General features: G+C 46.9%; 1 protein-coding gene across 1 annotated transcript in view; it reads left to right on the top strand.

The window, feature by feature from the left end:
* The window catches only part of ttc27 (tetratricopeptide repeat domain 27), a 98,630-nt gene that overhangs the window by 24,838 nt on the left and 46,292 nt on the right, over window positions 1-27,500 (top strand). The window contains exons 6-9 of the mRNA XM_058399355.1: window positions 10,966-11,130; window positions 13,492-13,628; window positions 14,269-14,381; window positions 16,475-16,541. Of these exons, the coding sequence (XP_058255338.1) occupies window positions 10,966-11,130; window positions 13,492-13,628; window positions 14,269-14,381; window positions 16,475-16,541 (482 nt within the window). The remainder of the gene's footprint in view (window positions 1-10,965; window positions 11,131-13,491; window positions 13,629-14,268; window positions 14,382-16,474; window positions 16,542-27,500) is intronic.

Genomic DNA, 27,500 nt, shown 5'->3' with positions numbered 1-27,500 from the left:
AGATCACACACACACACACACTCACACAACATACACACCACAACAGAACACACACACCATACACACCACACCACACACACCACAACAGACCACACACACCACAACAGACCACACACACCATACACACCACACCACACACACCACAACAGACCACACACACCACTCCACACACACACACACCACAACAGACCACACACACCATACACACCACACCACACACACCACAACAGACCACACACACCACACATACACACCACAACAGACCACACACACCACACATACACACCACAACAGACCACACACACCATACACACCACACACACCACAACAGACCACACACACCATACACACCACACACACCACAACAGACCACACACACCATACACACCACACCACACACACCACAACAGACCACACACACCACAACAGACCACACACACCACACCACACACACACACCACAACAGATCACACACACACACACTCACACAACATACACACCACAACAGACCACACACACCATACACACCACACACACCACAACAGACCACACACACCATACACACCACACACACCACAACAGACCACACACACCATACACACCACACACACCACAACAGACCATACACACCACACCACACACACACCACAACAGACCACACACACCATACACACCACACACACCACAACAGACCACACACACCATACACACCACACACACCACAACAGACCACACACACCATACACACCACAACAGACCACACACACCATACACACCACACCACACACACCACAACAGACCACACACCCACCACAACAGATCACACACACACTCACACAACATACACACCACACCACACACACCACAACAGACCACACCACACACACACACCACAACAGATCACACACACACACACTCACACACCACACACACCACAACAGACCATACACACCACACCACACACACCACAACAGACCACACACCACACCACACACACCACAACAGACCACACACACCATACACACCACACACACCACAACAGACCACACACCACACCACACACACCACAACAGACCACACACACCATACACACCACACCACACACACCACAACAGACCACACACCACACCACACACACCACAACAGACCACACACACCACACCACACCACACATACACACCACAACAGACCACACACACCACACCACACCACACATACACACCACAACAGACCACACACCACACCACACACACACACACCACAACAGATCACACACACACACACTCACACACCACACACACCACAACAGACCATACACACCACACCACACACACCACAACAGACCACACACCACACCACACACACCACAACAGACCACACACACCATACACACCACACCACACACACCACAACAGACCACACACACACACTCACACAACATACACACCACAACAGACCACACACACCATACACACCATACCACACACACCACAACAGACCACACACACCACACCACACCACACATACACACCACAACAGACCACACACCACACCACACACACACACACCACAACAGATCACACACACACACACACTCACACAACATACACACCACAACAGACCACACACACCATACACACCACACCACACACACCACAACAGACCACACACACCATACACACCACACACACACACACCACAACAGATCACACACACACACTCACACAACATACACACCACAACAGACCACACACACCATACACACCATACCACACACACCACAACAGACCACACACACCATACACACCATACCACACACACCACAACAGACCACACACACACCATACACACCACACACACCACAACAGACCACACACTACAACAGATCACACACACACACACTACACAACATACACACCCACAACAGACCACACACACCATACACACCACACCACACACACCACAACAGACCACACACCCACACACACACACACACACACCACAACACACCATACACACCACACCCCACACACACCACAACAGACCACACACCACACCACACACACACACACCACAACAGACCACACCACACACACACACCACAACAGATCACACACACACACACACACACACACACTCACACACCACAACAGACCACACACACCATACACACCACACCACACACACCATACACACCACACCACACACACCACAACAGACCACACACACCATACACACCACACCACACACACACACACACACTCACACAACATACACACCACACCACACCACACACACCACAACAGACCACACACACACCATACACACCACACACACCACAACAGACCACACAAACCATACACACCACACCACACACACCACACACACCACAACAGACCACACACACCATACACACCACACCACACACACCACAATAGACCACACCCCACACCACAACAGACCACACACACCATACACACCACACCACACACACCACAACAGACCACACACCACACCACACACACACACACCACAACAGACCACACACACACACACACACACACACACTCACACACCACAACAGACCACACACACCATACACACCACACCACACACACCACAACAGACCACACACACCATACACACCACACCACACACACACACACACACTCACACAACATACACACCACACCACACCACACACACCACAACAGACCACACCACACACACACACCACAACAGATCACACACTCACACACTCACACACCACACACACCACAACAGACCACACACACCATACACACCACAGCACACACACCACAACAGACCACACACCACACCACACACACACCACAACAGATCACACACACACACTCACACAACATACACACCACAACAGACCACACACACCATACACACCACAACAGACCACATACACCACACCACACACACACCACACACACCACACCACACACACCACACACACACCACAACAGATCACACACACACACACACACACTCACACAACATACACACCACAACAGAACACACACACCATACACACCACACCACACACACCACAACAGACCACACACACCATACACACACACACACACACACCACAACAGATCACACACACACACACTCACACAACATACACACCACAACAGACCACACACCACACCACACCACACACACCACAACAGATCACACACACACACTCACACAACATACACACCACAACAGACCACACACCACACCACACCATACACACCACAACAGACCACACACACCACACCACAACAGACCACATACACCACACCACACACACACCACACACACCACACCACACACACCACACACACACCACAACAGATCACACACACACACACACACACTCACACAACATACACACCACAACAGACCACACACACCATACACACCACACCACACACACCACAACAGACCACACACACCACACCACACACACCACAACAGACCACACACACCACACCACACACACACACCACACCACACACACCACAACAGACCACACACACCACACCACACACACTCACACAACATACACACACACACACTCACACACCATACACACCACACCACACTCACACACCATACACACACACACACACACTCACACACCATACACACCACAACAGACCACACACCATACACACCACACCACACACACCACAACAGACCACACACACCATACACACCACACCACACACACACACTCACACAACATACACACCACAACAGACCACTCACACCATACACACCACACCACACACACACACACACACTCACACACACTCACACACCATACACACCACAACAGACCACACACACACTCACACACACTCACACACCATACACACCACAACAGACCACTCACACACCATACCACACTACACACACCATACCACACTACACACACCATACACACCACACCACACACCATACACACCACACCACACACTACACACACCATACACACCACACCACACACTACACACACCATACACACCACACCACACACCATACACACCACACACTACACACACCATACACACCACACACTACACACACCATACACACCACACCACACACCATACACACCACACACTACACACACCATACACACCACACACTACACACACCATACACACCACACCACACACCATACACACCACACACTACACACACCATACACACCACACACTATACACACCACACCACACACCATACACCATACACACCACACACCATACACCATACACACCACACACCATACACACCACACCACACACCATACACACCACACCACACACCATACACACTACACACACCATACACACCACACCACACACCATACACACCACACCACACACTACACACACCATACACACCACACACCACACACTATACACACCACACCACACACCATACACACCACACACCATACACCATTCACACCACACACCATACACCATACACACCACACCACACACTACACACACCATACACACCACACCATACACACCACACCACACCATACACACTACACCACACACCACACCACACCATTCACACCACACACCATACACCATACACACCATACACACCACACCACACCATACACACCACACACCATATACACCACACACACCACACACCATATACACCACACACTACACACACCATACACACCACACACTACACACACCATACACACCACACCACACCATTCACACCACACACCATACACCATACACACCATACCACACCACACCACACCATACACACTACACCACACCATACACACCACACCATACACACCACACACTACACACACCATACACACCACACCACACACCATACACACCACACCACACCATTCACACCACACACCATTCACACCATACACACCACACCACACACCATACACACCACACCATTCACACCACACACCATACACACCACACCATTCACACCACACACCATACACACCACACACCATACACACCACACACCATTCACACCATACACCATTCACACCACACCATACACCATACACCACACCATACACCACACACCACACCACACACTACACCATACACCACACCACACACTACACCATACACCACACCATACACCATACACCACACACTACACCACACACCACACCATACACCACACACCACACCACACACTACACCATACACCACACCATACACCATACACCACACCACACACTACACCACACACCACACCATACACCACACACCACACCATACACCATACACCACACCACACACTACACCACACACCACACCATACACCACACACCACACCATACACCACACCACACACTACACCACACACCACACCATACACCACACACCACACACCACACCATACACCATACACCACACCACACACTACACCACACACCACACCATACACCACACACCACACCATACACCACACCACACACTACACCACACACCACACCATACACCACACACCACACACCACACCATACACCATACACCACACCACACACTACACCACACACCACACCATACACCATACACCACACCACACACTACACCACACACCACACCATACACCACACACCACACCATACACCACACACCACACCATACACCACACCATACACCACACACCACACCACACACTACACCATACACCACACCATACACCACACCACACACCATACACCACACCACACTCTACACCACACACCACAAACCATACACCATTAACACCACACCACACACCATACACCATACACCACACCATACACCACACACCACACCATACACCACACACCACACACCACACACTACACCATACACCACACCATATACCATACACCACACCACACACCATACACCACACCACACCATACACCACACCATACACCACACCATACACCACACACCACACCATACACCACACCATACACCACACCATACACCACACACCACACCATACATCACACACCACACCACACACTACACCACACACCACAAACCATACACCATTAACACCACACCACACACCATACACCACACACCACACCACACCATACACCACACACCACACACCATACACCACACCACACACCATACACCACACTACACCACACACCACAAATCATACACCATTAACACCACACCACACCACACACCATACACCATACACCACACACCACACCATACACCACACCACACCACACCATACACCACACCACACACCACACCATACACCACACACCACACCATACACCACACCACACACACCACACACACCATACACACCATACACCACACCACACACCACACCACACACCACAAACCATACACCATTAACACCACACCACACACCATACACCATACACCACACACCACACCACACACTACACCATACACCACAAACCATACACCATTAACACCACACCACACACCATACACCATACACCACACACCACACACCACACCACACACTACACCATACACCACAAACCATACACCATTAACACTACACCATACACCACACACCACACACCACACCACACACTACACCATACACCACAAACCATACACCATTAACACCACACCACACACCATACACCACACACCACACACCACACCATACACCACACCATACACCACACCATACACCACACCATACACCATACACCACACCATACACCATACACCACACCATACACCACACACCACACCACACACTACACCACACGCCACAAACCATACACCATTAACACCACACCACACACCATACACCACACACCACACCACACCACACCACACACCACAAATCATACACCATTAACACCACACCACACCACACACCATACACCACACACCACACACCACAAATCATACACCATTAACACCACACCACACCACACACCATACACCACACACCACACCACACCACACACCACACCATACACCACACCACACACCACACCATACACCACACCATACACACCATACACCACACCACACACCATACACCACACCACACACCATACACCACACACCACACCATACACCACACCACACCATACACCACACCACACACCACACACCACACCATACACCATACAGCACACCATACACCATACACCATACACCACACCACACCATACACCACACCATACACCATACACCATACACCACACACCACACCATACACCATACACCACACACCACACCACACCACACCATACACCATACACCATACACCACACACCACACACCACACCATACATCACACCATACACCACACCATACACCACACACCACACCACACACCACACCATACACCACACCATACAGCACACACCACACCATACACCACACACCACACACCACACCACACCATACACCACACCATACACCACACCACACCACACACCACACCATACACCACACACTATACACTATACACTACACACTACACTATACACTATACACTATACACTACACCATACACTACACCATACACTATACACACATACACCACACACTACACACCACACCATACACTACACACCACACCACACCATACACTACACACTACACTACACCATACACCATACACACACACACCACACCACACACCACATACACACATACACACACCATACACCACACCATACACTACACTACACACACACACACATACACACATACACCACACACCACACCATACACCACACCATACACCACACCACACACCACACCATACACCACACACCACACCACACACCACACCACACCATACACCACACCATACACCACACACCACACACCACACCATACATCACACCATACACCACACCATACACCACACCATACACCACACCACACCACACACCACACCATACACCACACACCACACCACACCATACACCACACACCACACCATACACCACACCATACACCACACCATACACCACACCATACACCACACCATACACCACACACCACACCATACACCACACCATACACCACACACCACACCACACCATACACCACACCATACACCACACACCACACACCACACCATACACCACACACCACACCACACACTACACCATACAGCACACAATACACCACACCACACACCACACCATACACCACACCACACACACCACACACACCATACACCACACCACAAACACAACACCACACACCATGCACCACACCATGCACCACACCATACACCACACCATACACCACACCATACACCACACCATACACCACACACCACACCACACACCACACCATACACCACACCATACACCACACCATACACCACACCATACACCACACCATACACCACACACCACACCACACACCACACCATACACCACACCATACACCACACCACACACCACACCATACACCACACACCATACACCACACCATACACCACACCATACACCACACCATGCACCATACACCACACCATACACCATACACCACACACCACACACCACACCATACACCACACCATACACCACACCACACCATACACCATACACCACACACCATACACCACACCATACACCACACCATACACCACACCATACACCACACCATGCACCATACACCACACACCATACACCACACCACACCACACACCACACACACCATACACCACACACCACCATACACCACACCATACACCACACCACACCACACACCATACACCACACACCACACCATACACCATACACCACACCATACACCACACACCACACACCACACCATACACCACACCGCACACACCACACCACACACCATACACCCCACCACACACCATACACCCCACCATACACCATACACCACACCGCACACACCACACCACACACCATACACCCCACCATACACCATACACCCCACCATACACCACACACCCCACCATACACCACACACCCCACCATACACCACACCACACACCATACGCCACACCAACGATAAACAACAGTCTCTTTATCCTTATCTCATATCTCATCTTATTCTGTCCAGTCCGCTCGTTTTATTGAGTTTGACCACAGCTATCGTGGGTTGTAGGATTGTAAGTAGTGGCAGCAGGTATATAATAAAACTTTATATTGGAGCCTGTACCCCCACTGGTTTGTATTGACCGCCTTCAGTGTTCCCTTTGTCTTGCCTCCCGTTAGCGCTGTGACCTCATGGTGACGTCTGCAGGAAAAGGGTCTATAACATCATCCAAAATAAATGTTGTGTAAATTTTCTGGATATCAGAGGAGCCGCATCTGAATCCGGGATATTTTAGGAGTCATGTGACTTTCTCTTCTTTATTTCACCGGATTGTGGACAGCAGGTAAAATCCAGCAGACGTCCAGGACGAGTGTTTTTTTTTTTTTTTTGTGCTGCGTCCAAAACAAAGACAGATTGCTAGCCTGACTCGCACTCCTCTCACACACACACACACATACACACACACACACACACATGCATACACGAAACGTCTCGTAAACACACAGAGGGAGCTGTTGGAGCACAAATATGGACATATGATCCTGGGGAAAATAACAACAGAACACAAACAAATACACACACACACACACACACACACACACTGCTCTGTAATCTGTCACAATTTCCTTAATACACACACACACAAGTAAAAAACTGACATCGACACACAGCAAGGACAAAAAAAACCCTGTGGGTTCTGTGTCCATATTTATCTCCTGCAGTCAGAAGGTGTTGATGAATTCTCTCTAACAGCAGCTCTGACTGGAGGGTTATATTAATACTCACTCGGATACCTTATCGTTTCCATAGCAACAGATCGTTCACAGATACTCTTTATGTATGATGTGTGTAATGAGTCTCTAGTGTCAGTGCTGTGAATCTGTGTGTGAGTTGAGCTGAGATTATTCTCTTATTAACTTGGAGAGAGAGAATAAAGAGAGACTGCTGAGGGGATGAGTGTTTATAGCTGAAGTGTGTGTGTGTATCTGTGTGTGTGTGTATCAGTGTGTATCTGTGTGTGTATCAGTGTGTGTGTGTGTGTATCTGTGTGTATGTGTGTGAGTGTGTGTGTGTATCCGTGTGTGTATCTGTGTGTGGTATATCAGTGTGTGTGTGTATCAGTGTGTATCTGTGTGTGTGTGTATCAGTGTGTATCTGTGTGTGTGTGTATCAGTGTGTATCTGTGTGTGTGTGTGTGTGTGTGTGTGTATCTGTGTGTGTTTGTATGTGTATCTGTGTGTGTGTGTGTGTGTTTGTTTGTGTGTGTGTTTGTGTGTGTGTGTATCTGTGTGTGTGTGTGTGTGTGTATCAGTGTGTATCTGTGTGTGTTTGTGTGTGTATCTGTGTGTGTTTGTGTGTGTATCAGTGTGTGTGTGTGTGTTTGTGTGTGTGTGTATCTGTGTGTGTGTGTGAGGTTTCCTCCTGGTGTTTTTGAGACTGCTGGTGTTTTACAGTAAATGATGAAGGTGAGTGATTGTGTAATCGGTCTCTACACACTGAAGTGAACTCACTGCAGCAGCTCTTCATCACTTCTGCTTAGTAAATGTCCAGCTTCGTCTAGGGCTTTCACACAACAGGAGCTGCCACTGAGGGTTAAACACCACACCTGCTGGGAATTCTGGGAACTCCACCCCCAGGAGTTTGGTGTAATGCTTGTTAATTTGTGGAGAAGTGGAATGTTTGACTTTCATCACGTAGTTGTTGATTTTGATTTTGTTGAGATGAAGTGTGTGTGGTGTGTTTTATATTTTAATGACATTTTTATCGTTACTGAAATCAGCTGAACTCTTCCACTTTGTTTACTGTGTAAAATCTCCCAGGTTTGTGTTTTATGTTTCTGACTGGTGTGTGTTCTCCTCGGTTTGTCCTGTAGTGTGTGAGCATGAGGATGTTCTAAGCGGTGAAACTCGCAGAACCCTGGCCATGCTGTTCCACGTGGAGTGCAGCTACACCTGTCTGAGTTACTACGAGTACCGCAAAGCTAAAGAACATCTACAGAGTGCTCGTGACCTCTCAGGACTCCTTATCAACATGACCGGTGTGTGTGTGTGAATTTAAAAAAATTAAATGGCTAATTGGGCCCAATTTGGTCATTTCCACTAAAGCCTAGTTCACACTACAGGATTTTAAGCCTGATTTGCAAATTAACGAGCTGGCCGACAGATCGGTCTGTGATCGTTGGAAAATCAGCGGGTGATCAGCGCTCGGGAATCTTTGTGTGAACTACTCAACAACGCATCAAAGAGGCTCACTGACGCGTCTCTGACACCTCGCAGACAAAATCCAGATATCTGGCATGTTATATATCTGGGACGGTCGGCCGACTCCACATCACGTGGTGTCAATTGTAGCTATGACCTCCAGCCAATGAGAGAGCAAGTCAACAGGTTGAGAGTTGTTGTCAGATCGTGTGGTGTGCGACGCCCTCTTGTGGATCATTTACGGAGCGTCGCGTAGTGTGAACACCACAAGGACAAAAAGACATACAGTGAAGTCATGTAGTCTGAACAGCAAAGAGATCTGCCAACGGTTAAAGTCTTGTAGTGTGAACTAGCCTTTAGGGGTGTAGTCACTTTTGTTACCTAATATCTTTATTATATATTTTATTATATCTGCTCCAATATATATATATATATATATATATATATATATATATATATATATATATATATATATATATATATATATATATATATAAAAAAATACAGGGGTTGGACAATGAAACTGAAACACTGGCCAATTTAGTGTTGGAGGATTCATGGCTAAATTTGACCAGCCTGGTGGCCAATCTTCATTGATTGCACATTCCACCAGTAAGAGCAGAGTGTGAAGGTTTAATTAGCAGAGTAATAGCACAGTTGCTTAAAATATTGGAATGCACACAACATTATGGGAGACATATCAGAGTTCAAAAGAGGACAAATTGTTGGTGCACGTCTCACTGGTGCATCTGTGACTAAGACAGCAAGTCTTTGTGATGTATCAAGAGCCACGGTATCCAGGGTAATGTCAGCTTGTATGTATCCAAAAAACATAAAACCACAGCTGCCCAACTCACTGCAGAATTAAATGTGCAACTCAACTCTCCTGTTTCCACCAAAACTGTCCGTCGGGAGCTCCACAGGGTCAATGTACATGGCCCGGCTGCTATAGCCAAACCTTTGGTCACTCGTGCCAATGCCAAACGTCGGTTTCAATGGTGCCAGCAGCGAAAATCTTGGGCTGTGGACAATGTGAAACATGTATTGTTCTCTGATGAGTCCACCTTCACTGTCTTTCCCACATCTGGGAGAGTTACGGTGTGGAGAAGCCCCAAAGAAGCGTACCACCCAGACTGTTGCATGCCCAGAGTGAAGCATGGGGGTGGATCAGTGATGGTTTGGGCTGCAATATCATGGTATTCCCTAGGCCCAATACTTGTGCTAGATGGGCGCGTCACTGCCAAGGACTACCGAACCATTCTGGAGGACCATGTGCACCCAATGGTTCAAACATTGTATCCTGAAGGCGGTGCCATGTATCAGGATGATAATGCACCAATACACACAGCAAGACTGGTGACAGAGTGGTTTGATGAACATGAAAGTGAAGTTGAACATCTCCCATGGCCTGCACAGTCACCAGATCTAAATATTATTGAGCCACTTTGGGGTGTTTTGGAGGAGCGAGTCAGGAAACGTTTTCCTCCACCAGCATCACGTAGTGACCTGGCCACTATTCTGCAAGAAGAATGGCTCAAAATCCCTCTGGCCACTGTGCAGGACTTGTATCTGTCATTCCCAAGATGAACTGATGCTGTATTGGCCGCAAAAGGAGGCCCTACACCATACTAATGAATTATTGTGGTCTAAAACCAGGCGTTTCAGTTTCATTGTCCAACCCCTGTATATGTGTATATATATATAATATTAAATTTAATTTAAAATAAAAAAAAAGTAAAGTAAATTGTTTGTAAATGTTTGATTTAATTCTGTTTAATTTATTGTTTATTATTTAATATCAAGCCAGTCATTTCTTGACCTCATGGTCAGATTGCTGAATTTGGAGCAAACATTTAGCAAATTTTATATCTATTATGTATTATTATTAAATAAATTCTTCTTATTATTATTATTACTATTATTATTATTTTAATTTTTATTATTATTTTTATCTATTTTTATTTTTCAAACCATTTCTCCATAATCGGACAATTGAATAGGATTAAAGGCGGGGCTGTTTGCTTAGACACGCCCCCTTTATTTTTAGTCTCAGTGAATTATGTGAAGATTGTGGCTCAGTGGGCTTGCCATATTGTAGGCCGGTTGCTATGGTTACAGCTCATTAGCTTGCTGATCAGTAAAAGTATTGCATGTTGTCGTCATGGTGTCGTCGTCGTCATGGTGATGTTGTGTTTCAGGTGTTCTGGGGAAGCGGACGCGTTTTCAGCAGAATTTCCTCGCTCAGCTCGTCCTCGATGTGAAAAGGAAGGACGACTCCCTCATCTCCGACGGTGACCTTTCACCTGCGCCGACGCCCACAGACCTCCTGCCCAAGGTAATGGCACCCGTACACACACTCACATCCTCACACACACTGTAGTTATTACCACCACCACCGGGTGGGGCAGTCTGCTCTCAGGCTCACTGCATTAATCCCAGTCATGTGGAGGAGAACATGAGAAAGCTCTCTGCTCGGAAACTCTGAGGAACGTTTAGAACATTGTTGTTGAGAAGAACAGAACTCTTTATTTCTCCTCCGTGGTACAGAACCAACTCCGGTTCCTCTGACTTGTGGTTCCGTTAGAGAGTGTTTCCACGAGAAGAAGTTTGAAATAGTTCAGGAATCAGATCTTCTCTCACAGCTTCTCATGTTTGATCTCAAGTCAGGAAACCCCAGAATGAGTAGATCCTCCATCCTCAGTGTTGCCTAGCAACCATCCGGCTGCTGCTGCCAGAGAACGTTTGACACTTTGGGGAGACTTTGGAGTTGTGTTGCGAACGAGTCCACTCTCAATCCTTCTGGTGTGTGTGTGTGTGTGTAGACAGATGGCTGCAGGTTTATATAGATCAGTAAATCAATAGACATTTTAGTACGACAGTGTGTCTGTGATCTATGACTCCTGTTTTTGTGTGCACACACACACACACAAGTGTGCGTGTGAGAACAAAGTAAAGTGTGTGTGTGTGTGTTGTAGGACCATCAGCTGAATGATGAAACTGTCCTGAACCAGATGAACTTGGCTGAACCGTCTGAACACCAGCTTCCTGATCTCAGTGCTGAGGAGCAGGCTCTCATCCTGGCTGTGTGGTGAGTCTCTCAAACATCTGAGCTCTTACATCACCTCTCTTTATTACACACTTATAAATAACTGTCCCACACTGACCACATGACCATCACACACACACACACACACACACTCACAAGTTTATTATCTGTCACATATATTTGTGTGTGTTGTAGGGTGTGTGGTGCTCAGTGGTTCAGGTGTTTGTGTGACTGATCAGAAGGTTGTGAGTTAATGGCTGGAGTGTAAGAGGAATAAACACCTGAGAGTGGTTGCAGTTGTTGTTGTTGGAGCGAGACACAACCTCCACACTTCCATTGATTTCTGAGTTTAGTAAGTCTGACTTGCTCATCCCTCCTTCTTTCCTCGTCCTTCTCAGGAGGAAATGCTGCTGTAATTAGCTCTGCTCTCCTCGCTCGTGTCTGGGAGGTCGTTATCCCCGTTAGCCGCCGCTAGGAGACAAATTGCCGGTGCAGAATAATTAGCAGGGTGTAATTATGCGGGCGGAGGCTTTAATTGGAGCGAGTGACGGTCGAAGGAACGGATGGAAGGCGGTGGAGCGAGGTGCTGCTGCGCTCCACATGAGTGTTGAACAATACTGTACCTGTGAGAGAAACTGGAGAACGTGATGCTGAGGTTTTTAGGTCCTTGTTTCAGAGGGATTGTGTGAAATTGATGTGTGTGATTCAGCGGTCAGGTCAGAAGCTCATGCTAAGCCCTGTAATGACCGCTCTCCTGCTACGGTATCATTACATCTTAAAGCACACGGGCTCATTACGGGAAATTAAACGGTGAATGGAGACGGTGGAGAGAAGTGAGATCTAGCGCCGCGGCTGATGATTACAGGCTGCTATGCTATGCTAATGCTGCTGTTAGATAATGATTTAATGACATCATTCTGTAATAACGGTGAACGGCGTGATCTCTGCGTGTGCCAACGTGACGGCTGCTCTGCGTGTAAATACACCAGGTTTCTTCTCTTTCTCTTACTCCCTCACTCTCACTGCATCCTCCATGTTATTATCTACAGAACATCGGCATGCGCTCGTCCTCGTCCAGCTAGTTCACCTGCAATCAATTACGCCGCTAATGCTTCTCTCTTACAGAGTGTAATGTAAAACTCCTCAGGAAAATCCATACGCTGAGCGGCGACCTCAGCCGAAACGAAGAAATGGTGAGATTAATTTAGTGAATAATCCACTCGTCTCGGAGACGTCTGCCTTTCTGTCGCTATCGCTCATCGAGTGGACGTCTTGAATGCTTCTTTTCTTGGAAAAAAAGTTTTATCTGTGAATTAAAGCAAAATTGCTTCAGATGGTGAGTTTGTAAATAAAGTAAATGACTTTTGTAGACATCTTTAGGTTCCATTTGTCTTTAACAACCTACGCAAGAAGTTCTGTTCAGGCCTAGAGCTGAGAAATAACTGACTCAGGAAAATAAAACTGTGTTTACTCGTTTCTCACGCAGCACTGTTACTGACATAGTAGGCGGAGCAACTGTTACTGACATAGTAGGCGGCGCAACTGTTACTGACATAGTAGGCGGAGCAACTGTTACTGACATAGTAGGCGGAGCAACTGTTACTGACATAGTAGGCGGCGCAACTGTTACTGACATAGTAGGCGGCGCAACTGTTACTGACATATAGTAGGCGGAGCAACTGTTACTGACATATAGTAGGCGGAGCAACTGTTACTGACATATAGTAGGCGGAGCAACTGTTACTGACATATAGTAGGCGGAGCAACTGTTACTGACATATAGTAGGCGGAGCAACTGTTACTGACATAGTAGGCGGAGCAACTGTTACTGACATAGTAGGCGGAGCAACTGTTACTGACATATAGTAGGCGGAGCAACTGTTACTGACATAGTAGGCGGAGCAACTGTTAGTGAGGTTTAGTAGGTGGGGCAACTTACTGACATATAGTAGGCGAAGATACTGTTACTGAAATAGTCTCTGATCTGTTTGATCTTCTCTGACTCTGATCTGTTTGATCTTCTCTGACTCTGATCTGTTTGATCTTCTCTGACTCTGATCTGTTTGATCTTCTCTGACTCTGATCTGTTTGATCTTCTCTGACTCTGATCTGTTTGATCTTCTCTGACTCTGCAGCACAGACTTTCAGAAGAACAATCCGGTCCACAGACTGAACGATGAGGAGCTCCTGGCCTTCACCACGGTAAGAGACACCTGCTCATGTTCTCCTGCTCACAGGAGAGGCTCTGCTTTACAGATCCACGTTTCTCTACACACTGAACACAGGGAGAAGTCAGGAGCAGAGCTGAAGCTGTGTAACTACAGCACTACACACCTGTACAACACTACACAGCACTACACACCTGTACAACACTACACAGCACTACACAACACTACACACCTGTACAGCACTACACACCTGTACAACACTACACACCTGTACAACACTACACAACACTACACACCTGTACAACACTACACAACACTACACACCTGTACAACACTACACACCTGTACAACACTACACAACACTACACACCTGTACAACACTACACAACACTACACACCTGTACAACACTACACAACACTACACAACACTACACACCTGTACAGCACTACACACCTGTACAACACTACACACCTGTACAACACTACACAACACTACACACCTGTACAGCACTACACACCTGTACAACACTACACAACACTACACACCTGTACAGCACTACACACCTGTACAACACTACACAACACTACACACCTGTACAGCACTACACACCTGTACAACACTACACAACACTACACACCTGTACAGCACTACACACCTGTACAACACTACACAACACTACACACCTGTACAGCACTACACACCTGTACAACACTACACACCTGTACAACACTACACAACACTACACACCTGTACAACACTACACACCTGTACAACACTACACAACACTACACACCTGTACAGCACTACACACCTGTACAACACTACACAACACTACACACCTGTACAGCACTACACACCTGTACAACACTACACAACACTACACACCTGTACAGCACTACACACCTGTACAACACTACACACCTGTACAACACTACACAACACTACACACCTGTACAACACTACACACCTGTACAACACTACACAACACTACACACCTGTACAGCACTACACACCTGTACAACACTACACAACACTACACACCTGTACAACACTACACAACACTACACACCTGTACAGCACTACACACCTGTACAACACTACACAACACTACACACCTGTACAGCACTACACACCTGTACAACACTACACAACACTACACACCTGTACAACACTACACAACACTACACACCTGTACAGCACTACACACCTGTACAACACTACACAACACTACACACCTGTACAGCACTACACACCTGTACAACACTACACAACACTACACACCTGTACAGCACTACACACCTGTACAACACTACACAACACTACACACCTGTACAACACTACACAACACTACACACCTGTACAACACTACACACCTGTACAACACTACACAACACTACACACCTGTACAACACTACACACCTGTACAACACTACACAACACTACACACCTGTACAGCACTACACACCTGTACAACACTACACACCTGTACAACACTACACAACACTACACACCTGTACAACACTACACACCTGTACAACACTACACAACACTACACACCTGTACAACACTACACACCTGTACAACACTACACACCTGTACAACACTACACAACACTACACACCTGTACAACACTACACACCTGTACAACACTACACAACACTACACACCTGTACAACACTACACACCTGTACAACACTACACAACACTACACACCTGTACAACACTACACACCTGTACAACACTACACAACACTACACACCTGTACAACACTACACACCTGTACAACACTACACACCTGTACAACACTACACAACACTACACACCTGTACAACACTACACACCTGTACAACACTACACAACACTACACACCTGTACAACACTACACACCTGTACAACATTACACAACACTACACACCTGTACAACACTACACACCTGTACAACACTACACAACACTACACACCTGTACAACACTACACACCTGTACAACACTACACAGCATTCTGAATTCTCTCTGAGCACAGCTTTATATTAATACTCACTCTGATACCTTATCGTTTCCATAGCAACAGCTCTAGACTAAACAGATAAAAATTATAATGTTGTGGCTGCAGTGTAAAAGGAATAAACTCACTACACTAAACACACACACACACTGTGTGCACATGCATACACACACACTGCACAGACACAAACAGTACATAAACACACATTACACACGCACACACTGCACAAACACACAATCACACACTATAGACAAACATAACACAAATGCACACAGTACACACACACCCTGCAAGCTGAATAAGGTTTGTAGTTTTCAGTGTGTGTGATGTAGTGTGTGTGTGTGTGATGTAGAGAGTGTGTGTGTGTGGGGCTGATGTTTCATCTTGACCTTGTTTTGTTGTTGTTGATGTTGACCTCCTTCCTGTAATGTATGTCTGGACGGTTGCCTAGTCGTCTCCACGCTTTCTGAATCCATTTGCATTGATTAAAGGCTGCTGAGGCTCAGAGCAGGAGGAGAGCGTCCTCACTCCAGAGCTTGACGTCTCTATCTGTACGACACTGGTGCTCTTGGCAGCAAGCCTCCAGCCGTTTGGAAGCGGAGCCTTGATCTCCTGCCAGAACTCATTTCCTCTGAGTTGAGTATTGAGTGTCCTGAACACGCTTTTTTAACCTTGAGCTGCTGTGTGGCTTTCTCCTGGACACATGATCTCCTGAAGGCCTGTGTCATGCTGCTGCTCCACACTGCGGGTTCTGAGCTGGAGATGAGATGAATTAAAAGGAGAAAATTCAAATCCTCAGTGTTCTTGTGTGGAGGAGACAATGATCAGTGATGAAGTAGAGAGGATGTAGAGCGTTTGATGAGGAGATGCTTCTCACCGTGGCTGCTGAGGACACCAGAGCTCTATCCAGAGGCTGCTCCAGCGTGAGGTTCTTCTGGTTCTTCTAAAACTAATTTAGTTTACCCAACCATTTCCTGTCTCTCAGCTGGTGCCTCATGATGTTCTGATGCTCGTTCCACACCAACAGAGTGACAGACGACCATGAACCTTCAGATTTCTCTCTTTTATGCAAATGATATCAATAAAGCGACAAATCCAAACGATTGTCTCCAGTGATTCGATCCTGTGGAGCTTGTGGTCTGATGTTCCATCTTTAGCTCTTCTCCTGTCTTGTAGGAGCTTCTTGTTAAATAAAAGGAGAAAAATAAATCTCAGAAGGTGATCATTGGTGTCTCTGCTGAGTGTTTGTACCTTCTACAGTTATTTTGCTAATTTAATGTAATCTGATCTAATCTAATCTAATTTAAACAAAATCTAATCTAATCTGAGTGTGTAGCTAACATGAAGCCGAGCACAGTTTCACCCTCATTAGTGCATTATTTTATTTCTGCTCTCCAGCTAGCTTTAAAAGTGGTGTGTAGCTACTGCTAGACAGCGGGACAGGCCACGCCCACAGCTGAACAGACCACACCCACAAGTGACACAAGCAGCTGTCCTGAAGTAATATATAAGTAATAAAGTGACCAGAAGTTGTTCTTGAGTCAGTTTGAGTTTCTTCCTGCAGGATTTGTGGAAGTCGGGTTCATTGGGAAGCAAGTCGAGCGTTTCTCCGTTTATTCTGAGAAACAATAAACAGCTCTGAGATCCACACCTCCTCCCTCCTCCTTATATATTCTGTCGTCTAGGGTTTGTTTTTTTTCCCTTTTATATGCGAACGCATGAGCTATACGGTGCGTCACGGTTTATCTGCTTTATAGTCTCGCACGCGTCCAAGAATAAGTGAGCGATGGGCCGGAACCAGCGCTCAGGTCATAACTCATCAAGGAGGTTTTTTTTACATTTTCCCCCTCTCTCTCTTTCTGCCTGTGGAATAAATACAGAATGGAAAGCAGTCCTTTTTCACAGCTCCAGTGAAGGGGACTGTAAACAGGGAGGCAGCTGAAGTAGCACTTTCTCACAACCTCCGGGGAATCCGACAGCTCGGCCGTTTAACTCTGTAAATACTTCTCCTCACACTCGTTAATGAATCGCCTTTTGTGTGTGCGAAATAAAACCGCATCCTGCCCAATGAAGTGACCGCTCGCACGTCCTTGTAGGTGAGATGAAGAGGTGATATTTTTACACGTGGTGTGAGAGCTGCAGGAACATGCTGAACACCTCGTGCTGCTGTCAGGGGCAGGCTTTACTCACCTCAGGGGTGAACCTTCCTCAACACACTCTAATGAAAACCAAGAAGGAGGACCATCTACACAAACACACAAACACACACACACACGCATGCACTCACTGCGCAGGAGTGAAATATTCTTGTCTGCAGGAAACAGTGGTTCATTTAAAACTCTTAGCCGCGTGGTTACTGCGCGGTCAGCAGCCGTTTAATTTGTCGCACAGATCCCACGTGGAATGGAACAGATATCTGAGCTGAAAGTTTTAAATAAAGCAGACTCTGTTGGGAGAAGGTGGTCACTGCTGGGATTTTAATAAAGCCTGGACAGTGAGAAGTTTAACATTTCTCCTTAAACCCCATTTTAACAGCTGTTTTAATTCACACAGAGTCTTTCAATCCTCACGTCTTCACTGGCCGCTGCTGTGGGGATTAGTCCTGGCGAAAAGCAGCTTCCTTCTAAATCACACGTGTGAAACGTTCCTCTAGTCGGGGTTAATAGCCAGGTTTAGAGCGACGAGAGCCCAGGGGTCGGCTCAGTGTGAAAAGCCCTTCCGTGTCCTGCGTCCATCACTGAGCTCTCCGTGTCCTGCGTCCATCACTGAGCTCTCTGTGTCCTGCGTCCATCACTGAGCTCTCTGTGTTCTGTGTCCATCACTGATCTCTCCGTGTCCTGCGTCCATCACTGAGCTCTCTGTGTTCTGTGTCCATCACTGAGCTCTCCGTGTCCTGCGTCCATCACTGAGCTCTCCGTGTCCTGCGTCCATCACTGAGCTCTCTGTGTCCTGCGTCCATCACTGAGCTCTCCGTGTCCTGCGTCCATCACTGAGCTCTCTGTGTTCTGTGTCCATCACTGAGCTCTCCGTGTCCTGCGTCCATCACTGAGCTCTCCGTGTCCTGCGTCCATCACTGAGCTCTCCGTGTCCTGCGTCCATCACTGAGCTCTCTGTGTCCTGAGTCCAGTTTCAGCATCCACAGTTTGACCTGATTTCCAGCTCGTCCACATAATTGCATGTTAATAACCCTATGATACACAGATTTATTATTATTCACATTTATTGCATGGTACTGGTCGGAATGATCCGGAGCGTATCCTGGGAACGCGGTGTGTGAAAAGGAAATACAGCCTGAGGGGGATGTCGGAACTGAAACAGTCTCTGCTTTAACTCCTTTAACTCTGCTAGTGAAGATTGTGTAGTTGAGCATTGTCCACGCTTGATTTTTTTTATCCCGTTTCTGTTACCTTGATGAGCTTTAAACTCACACTTCTCCCAGCTCCCATCAGCACGTGATCCTGATGTTGTCGTTTTCCGTGTCCCACCTCAACGGCGTTCCCTTCCTCCATCCTGAGGTTCTGCTCCGTCAGCACTTCCTGAGCCCCAGCAGGGTGTGAGCGGCTCCACGCCGGGTGTGGTGTCTCCTCATTAGCCCCGTGTCAGCGTTTTATTTCCTCCTGTTTTCCTGAGGAGATTATTTTCCGTACCACTCCGATGGAGTCATGGGTGAAACCCTATGCCGTGTTTGTTTGCTCGTATCCTTGCCGTGATTCCCTCGATGCCGTTTCTGCCGTTGATGTCAGCGGCGATTGCGGGCCAAGGGCAGAGCACTGCTGGAGGCCTGGTGTAACTAATTCTGGATGAGATGTGAAACAGCTGGACGTAGAGAAACGCCTGGAACGATCCATGATCTCCCATCTGAGGTCGCAGCCGTGATGTGGTTCAGATCCTGGGGATTTTCATCACGGATCATGGAAATGGGTGTTCCGCTCTTCCGTCCACGATGAAGCTCCATGACGAGAGGGGTTTCTCCTCAACACATGATGTCACTCCACTCATTAGGGGTTGGAAAGAGTGAAGCGCTTTGAGCTCGTCTTCAGCTTCGCCGCATTCCAGGCACGTTTCACACCGGTGATGCGTCACGCTGGATCTCCTCACCGTCTCGCTCGGGTCGATCTCACGCGCTGTAATCCGTCATCGTTCTGACCCGTTAGAGAAGAACACGGACTTCAGCTCCAGATGGAACGCCGTGATGAATCGCTGTGGGCGTAACACAGTGACACGATCTGTACCTGCTTGTGTGTCTGGATTAAAATTTGAAATGGGCGTGGCCTGTGGAGACACACTGAGCGGTGATAAGGATTTTTTTTCCCCAATAATAGCACATCCCCAGGTGTTTTATTCCTCTTACAGTCCCCTCAGCAGTCTCTCTTTTTTCTCTCTCTTCAGCTATAAACACTCATCCCCTCAGCAGTGTCTCTTTTTTCTCTCTCTTCAGCTATAAACACTCGTTCCCTCAGCAGTCTCTCTTTTTTCTCTCTCTTCAGCTATAAACACTCGTCCCCTCAGCAGTCTCTCTTTTTTCTCTCTCTTCAGCTATAAACACTCGTCCCCTCAGCAGTCTCTCTTTATTCTCTCTCTTCAGCTATAAACACTCGTCCCCTCAGCAGTCTCTCTTTATTCTCTCTCTTCAGGTTAATAAGAGAATAATCTCAGCTGCTCATGTTACTGAGAAACACACAGCAGTGTAAACTCCTCTGTCCTGAAGATGTGGAGAACTTCAACTTCCAGCTTCACCTCTGACTGATACACACACACACACACACACAGATACACACACACACACACACACTGATAAACAGCACTGACACTGGAGGCTCCTTACACACACACACACACACACACACACACACACTGATACACAGCACTGACACTGATTGAGTGTTGTTATAAAATGACCGCGTGTCATGATTAGCGTGTTAGCATAAACTGTTCATGCTCTCTGCATTTGATGAACTCAGGAAGATGAAGAAGTTCTCCAACACAGGACACCATGAGCAGAAGCAGATCTGCAGGTTTACCTCGTGGTGTCCTTCATGCTGAAGAGGGAATCAATTTTTTGGGAACAGAGGGTGGAGTAATCGAGTCATGACGGCTTGTTAGCGAGGGCTCAGCGCTCGTCCTGTCCTGCACACGCTGACGATGTGACGCGTGTCCTGACTCGCCGTGTCCATGTCATGCTGTGGACACCAGTGTAAATTGGGAAGTAATTAGTGGCTCAGTCACAAACCCTTCATGAGGTCTTGCTGTGTGTTCCAGGAAATGCAGGTGTTTAGAGATGATGTTGGATTAGCAGCAAATTCCTGATTCTTTCTCAGCGACTTTGATGGAATCGACTCCAGTCTTCGGCTGTTTTTGGGAGAAGGTTTAGTCCGACTGACCGTTTAAACCGCTGTGTAATTGAGTGAGTGTGAGAGTGGTGCTGGACGACGCGTCTGGAGACCTGCTCTAACGAGGAAAGCAGCTCTTTTCTTTCCGCTTCACAGAGATGTTCTGTTCGGTTCTTGACGGATTGATGGCACCTCCGCTCCGTTCCTCCGGCTCCTGAAGTGTGTCAGGTGATTATGGACCTGCTGCCGGTCAGACCATGTTCTCCGCTGTGTGTTTTTCCACGGCGGACTGAAGGAACCCGGGCTGTTCCTGTGAGCAGGCATCTTCCCAGCCTACATGTGGATTGGTGAATCTGCAGGCTGGTTAGATGGTTGTCACATGTCCAGTGAACATCAGCTTCCTGCTTCTGTTTATTTTATTGTCTGAAGATCAAAAGTCGGTCAGAAACTTTTTAGTGGTCAGTGATATTTTTTCTTTGGACTGTTTTTTGTTCTAGTTTATCAACATGCCCAGATTTATTAACAACATCAGTAAAGAAGAACAATAGAGTTTTATTTGTGTAAGTGTTTAGTTAAATCATCTGTCACAAATATTGGAGAGAAAGAGAGTGAGACATTGAGAGAGGGAGACTGTGAGAGTATGGAATAGAGAGAAAGATGGACAAATAGATACAAAGAGTGAGAGGAAGTGAGTGAGACAGAGAGAGGGAGAAAAAGAGAGACCGAGAGAAAAAACGGACAAATAGACACAGAGAGATTGAGGCACAGAGAGAGAGGGATAGAGAGAATATGTGATGTTTAGAGAGTTGGAGGTTGATTCTGTGTAAGTCATCAGTGTGGTTGTAGTTCAGGTTGCTGGCTCTGTGACTGTAGTTTATGGACTGCGGTATCTCGTGCACCTGCTCTACCTCTCTCTCTCTCTCTCTCTCTCTCTCTCTCTCTCTCTGTCTGTCTGTCTGTCTCTTTCTCTATCTCTATCTCTGTCTCTCTTTCTCTCTCTCTCTCTCTCTCTCTCTCTCTCTCCCTCTCCATGTCTCTCTCTCTCTCTGCCCCCCCCAACCGGAGCGAGTGCTGAATTTCACGATGATTTCCACAGTAAGATCCCAGCGCTCTCTCAACTTCATGTCTAAAATCTGTTTAGTGAAAGCAGGTCAGTCACCGAGGTTAATTTATAGCCGCAGCGTTTATGTGGCCGTCTGACCGTAAATCTCCTCCGAATACGCCGAGCACCGAGCCCTGATGTCTTCACCAGACACGCTTCCCCTCCTTTTTTTAAAAGAAAACATTTCTCTAAATAGATTGAACTCTTCAGAGCGTCTGTGTGGCGTCTGGGTTTGTTAGTAAATTGAGTTTTCTGAAGGAAAGTAAAAGGGAGGAAATTTGCCTGATTGGTTTCTGCAGCGTTTCCCAGCGGAGTTTCTCATTAAGACGTTAGCCGTAAGGCCGCGAGATCCACACACACTCGACAGGAGATGGACAGATGCTGTAATAGGAGTTGGGGGTTTGTGATGGTTTGATGGTGTCCTTCCTGCACACCTTCATGAAGGCTTTCACATGCTTCAGCGCTTCACTGACCTCCAGTCCTGAGAGTTACTCTCTCTCTCTCTCTCTCTCTCTCTCTCTCTCCCACATAGCTGAAGGGAAGATCTCAGAGTAAACACAAAGCGTCATCAGCTTCGTCCTCAGCAGGGGAAGTGGAAGCGGTGCTCTATCAGTAGAGACACTGAAGTCTGAAGTCACACCTTCAGGTTGTAATCGTCCTGAAACTGTCCAAAGACTTTACTTCCTAGATGGGATTTTCAGACTGTCCTGGAATTCAGGATTTGGTGATAACCTTCCATGGAATTTAAACCTCACATACGTCCCTTGGCTTTAAGTGTAGCTGCAGTTTGTGTTAAACAGAGTTGATGAGAGCTACAGGACGAGACCATGACAAGTCTTAATAAAAAGCACCGAAACCTTACAACCAGCTAGTTAGCTAGTTAAGTGCTAGTTTAGTTTACTGTTTAGTGTCACCCAAATGAGGATGGGTTCCCTTCTGAGCCTGGTTCCTCTCAAGGTTTCTTCCTCATATCATCCCAGGGAGTTTTTCCTTGCCACCGTCGCCACAGGCTTCTCATTAGGGATAAAATAAAATAGTTTAATAATTTAATTTAATAATTTATTCTTATTTCTAGTTATTCAGGGTTTTTTTTCTTTTTCTTCATTTTTCCCCTCCCCTTTCTCCGTTTCTCTTCTTTTGTAAAGCTGCTTTGAGACAATGTTAATTGTAAATGGTGCTGTACAAAATAAATTGAATTGAATTGAATATTTAATACAGACTAAGGGCAATGAAAGAGTCTGAGTTTCCAGGGAGGAAGTGAGTGATTGAGCTGTGGAGTTCTTTGAGATGTTTACCCTGGAGGTGTGATATACTGTGTGTTATAACAGAAAACATTTGTAGGACTTTATCTTCCTCAGCTTCATCCCATCTCGTGTTTCAACTCAGTCATGTGTTCTGATTCTGAAAAGCTACAACGTCAAAGTATAGAATTATGGAACAGCATCAGATTATAGAATTTATGTATGGAACAAGGGGTCAGCATCGAGTCCAGACAACACAATACAGCGTTGAGTCAAAGCAATGAGGTACAGTGTTGAGTTTTAGAATTGCGGTATAAATTCACGGAGCAGAATTGGCCTACAGATTTGAGGAACATTAGTGAGACTCACACGGCATCGAGGCACAGAATCAAGGTATAGAATGGAGAAACCACTGCAGGGAAGAATTGATGTAGAGAATTTAGTCATAGCATTGAGTTATGGAATTGAGGTATGAGTGGAGGTAGCATCACTTTAAGAATAAACCCCGTGAGCTGAGATTCTGGTCCTGTATTCTTCTTTCTCCAGAAGAACTGATGTTTATATCTTCTCTTGACACCAAACAGGTCAGAAGAAAGCTATGAAAACTGATGAAGGCCATGAGAGCAGGAAAGGAAAGCTTTTTCTGCAGATAGGAGAAGGAGTGAGAGGAGGAGTGAGAGGAGATTTAAGAGCCAGTTGTTCTAAATGAGATGCCTCTGTTCACTGGACCATGTCCTAACCTTTATTACTTTAATTAACCAGACAGGGAGCAAAGTGCTCAGGCTCGAGCGAGAGGGAAAAAAACTCCACGGCACTTTTGTGGAAGCCGCCTGCATGAATTCTAATGAGGTCTGGCTATCTCGGAAATCTCTTACTGCCGTCTTCATTCTGTCCTTTTTTTTCCGCCTTGTCCTTCATCGAAATCGATTCTAAAAGAGAAGTGAAATGTCCAGCCTTGTCTTGTGTGCGTCCGAGAAACGTCTAATAGAAAAACGTTAATAAAAAAAGCTCACGTCTCAGACAGGAACTGTTAAAGGATCATGGCTAGACCAATATCCTTAAATGTCAAACAGATCGGGAGTGAGAAGAGGAAACGGCTCGCGTCCAATCCGTCTGACTCTGGCGACGAAGAAGCTCCACATCCACGGGCAGATTATCAAACACCAGGAAAGTGTGTGTCTGCTCTCGAGGTTACTGAAGGTCATCTGCTGAAAGAAATATTTTGGCCCGGCCCCGGCCCGGGTCCGGTTCAGTTCAGCTTTGGTCCGATGTCAGGATCCAGCTGGAGAGTCTGTGTAAACATCTCCGTCCTTCA

This window comes from Hemibagrus wyckioides, linkage group LG09 (assembly GCF_019097595.1).
Source record: "Hemibagrus wyckioides isolate EC202008001 linkage group LG09, SWU_Hwy_1.0, whole genome shotgun sequence".
Lineage (NCBI taxonomy): Eukaryota > Metazoa > Chordata > Actinopteri > Siluriformes > Bagridae > Hemibagrus > Hemibagrus wyckioides.
Note: the sequence above shows the minus strand (reverse complement) of the source record. Positions and strands in the feature narration are given on the sequence as shown.